Source organism: Etheostoma spectabile, chromosome 15 (genome assembly GCF_008692095.1).
Source record: "Etheostoma spectabile isolate EspeVRDwgs_2016 chromosome 15, UIUC_Espe_1.0, whole genome shotgun sequence".
In the NCBI taxonomy this organism is placed as follows: domain Eukaryota; kingdom Metazoa; phylum Chordata; class Actinopteri; order Perciformes; family Percidae; genus Etheostoma; species Etheostoma spectabile.
Window position 1 is genome coordinate 20,139,300 of NC_045747.1, and position 922 is coordinate 20,140,221.

Genomic DNA, 922 nt, shown 5'->3' on the forward strand with positions numbered 1-922 from the left:
ACACACACACACACACACACACACACACACACACACACAAATATATGATGCTGAAGACCCTGTAATACTGACCAATCAGAGCCGGGGGGCTTGAAGAGAGGCGCTAAAACAGAGCGTTTCAGGCAGACTATAAAAGAAAAATGTTAACAAAGAATCTACCATATTCAGATTTTATTTAAATCCAATTTCTAAGAGTATTATCCACTTTATTTACTTTTCAAGCAAGATATCTGCACAAGCTTAAGTCACACTAGAATAAAAAGCTGTGTGACTTGTGAAACTGAGGATGGAATCAGCAAAACTAGTTGTTAGGACAACCCAGAGAACAGAAGGAGATAAGGAAACTTCCCTTCCTACAGCATGATCAGGGACCTGTTCAGCCCTACAAAACTTAGGAACACGTTTTTAAAACTAAAACGGGGGTGCGTTGCACTCTGCTATTTGCGCAAGCGCTCTGTCTTTTTATCACCACGGGTTTACTGATTGGGTACCACCTGTGACACAGCCACTAAATGAGAGACACACGCACCAAACAACAGAAAACATAACTCAAAGCTGTTGCACACCGTTTCACACCGTTCCGTTCAAACAGGAAACCGTAGCAAAACCGTGCACACTCTTTTGAGAATGAACGTGCCCCAGTTGTTGCGTTATGAGCAGCAGCAGGTTGTACTCAGCCTGTTTGAGCAGCTGCTTCCTCTTCTCCTCGCCCAGCTCATCGCGGGCGTGCAGCTCCCTCTCGTGCTGCGCTCGGAGAGCCTGAGTGTTGACATCCAGACGCAGCTTGGCGTCCTCGGCCACCTGCAGCTCGTCCTCCAGCTCCTCCATCTGTGTCCTCATCTCGTCCACGATGGCCTCCAGGCCGCGCTTGGCCTTCTCCAGGTCGTGGACCTGACGGAGAATCAATCAATCAATCAATCAA

General features: G+C 47.5%; 1 protein-coding gene across 2 annotated transcripts in view; it reads right to left on the bottom strand.

The window, feature by feature from the left end:
• LOC116702948 (myosin-11) overlaps positions 1-922 on the bottom strand; it is a 39,474-nt gene that overhangs the window by 9,209 nt on the left and 29,343 nt on the right. For both annotated transcript variants that reach the window (XM_032537504.1, XM_032537503.1), the window contains exon 35: positions 679-891. In XM_032537504.1, coding sequence (XP_032393395.1) covers positions 679-891 — 213 coding nt within the window. The remainder of the gene's footprint in view (positions 1-678; positions 892-922) is intronic.